This window comes from Etheostoma spectabile, chromosome 9 (assembly GCF_008692095.1).
Source record: "Etheostoma spectabile isolate EspeVRDwgs_2016 chromosome 9, UIUC_Espe_1.0, whole genome shotgun sequence".
NCBI lineage: Eukaryota > Metazoa > Chordata > Actinopteri > Perciformes > Percidae > Etheostoma > Etheostoma spectabile.
Genome location: NC_045741.1, coordinates 19550237 through 19551276, shown reverse-complemented (window position 1 = coordinate 19551276; position 1040 = coordinate 19550237). Strand labels below are relative to the sequence as shown.

At 40.6% G+C, this 1040-nt stretch overlaps 1 protein-coding gene across 3 annotated transcripts in view; it reads left to right on the top strand.

Moving 5' to 3' along the window:
• The window catches only part of vtg3 (vitellogenin 3, phosvitinless), a 13380-nt gene that overhangs the window by 11854 nt on the left and 486 nt on the right, over positions 1-1040 (top strand). For all 3 annotated transcript variants that reach the window (XM_032526231.1, XM_032526232.1, XM_032526230.1), the window contains exons 25-27: positions 227-372; positions 585-723; positions 809-919. In XM_032526231.1, the coding sequence (XP_032382122.1) occupies positions 227-372; positions 585-723; positions 809-913 (390 nt within the window). In that variant the 3' untranslated portion in view covers positions 914-919. The remainder of the gene's footprint in view (positions 1-226; positions 373-584; positions 724-808; positions 920-1040) is intronic.

The window sequence follows — 1040 nt, the reverse complement described above, 5'->3', positions numbered from 1 at the left end:
AAGGTCTATATGAAAGCATCCAAAAAGCACCATGTCATGGTACCTTTACAAACATTTAAAAATCATAACCCTACTATATTACATCCTGCTACATCCTGCCACCATCACTAACAATTATTCTATTCTACTATGGTTAGGTATTTTATTATATTGCATAGTGAGGCCGAAGCCAAGTCTTTTGCTTGTAGGGACTCCTTTCAGGATTGATCTCTTGTGTTTGGCCTAGGCACACATTGGATGGGGAGCTGAATGTCAGTCCTATGAAATGTCAGTGGAATCTGCAACTGCCCATCAGCCTGGCTCCAAGCCAACACTCAAGGTCACAGTACACTGGACCAAGATACCAGGGACCATCGCAGAGTTGGGCACAAGGTGAGCCTCAGTAGAACAAAGGTGACATTGTAAGAATATAATGTGGGGAGGAAGAGGAGAGTGAGCTGAAGGAGAAGGATGACTCCAAATCACTTACTTTTCTTTTTTAGAGCATGGTGGGAATATTTTTTTGTGTTCACAAGTATGAGACCTACTGGCATGTGTTAACGAATCTATATATATATATATATATTTCTTTTTACCTCTCCCAGAATTGAAAGCTACATTCCAGGCGTGGCTTTTTTTCTTGGCTTCTACGAGACACATGAGAGAAATGCCAAGCAGGAGATTTCTGCAACAGTAGCTGCCGCCTCAGCAGACAGTGTCGATGTGAAGATTAAATTCCCAGAGGTATTGGAGAAAACATTTACTACCTAGATTTTTATGCAAAACTTTTGTTTACATGAATGTGTCATTTATTCTGTCTTGTCATTAGCTTACAGTCTACCGCCAGGCTTTTCCAGTTTCACTGCTGACTGGCAGTTTTCAGGAGTTTCAACACTACAGAAACACAACAATCGGCAGCTTTGGACGCGCATAAAAACATGTAAGCCGCATAAAACCTGTTTGATTAAGCTTAATTGGATTTTCATAATAGTTCTCTGTGTCTTTTTGAAAATTGTCTAATGTGTGTGTGTGTGTGTGTGTGTGTGTGTGTGTGTGTGTGT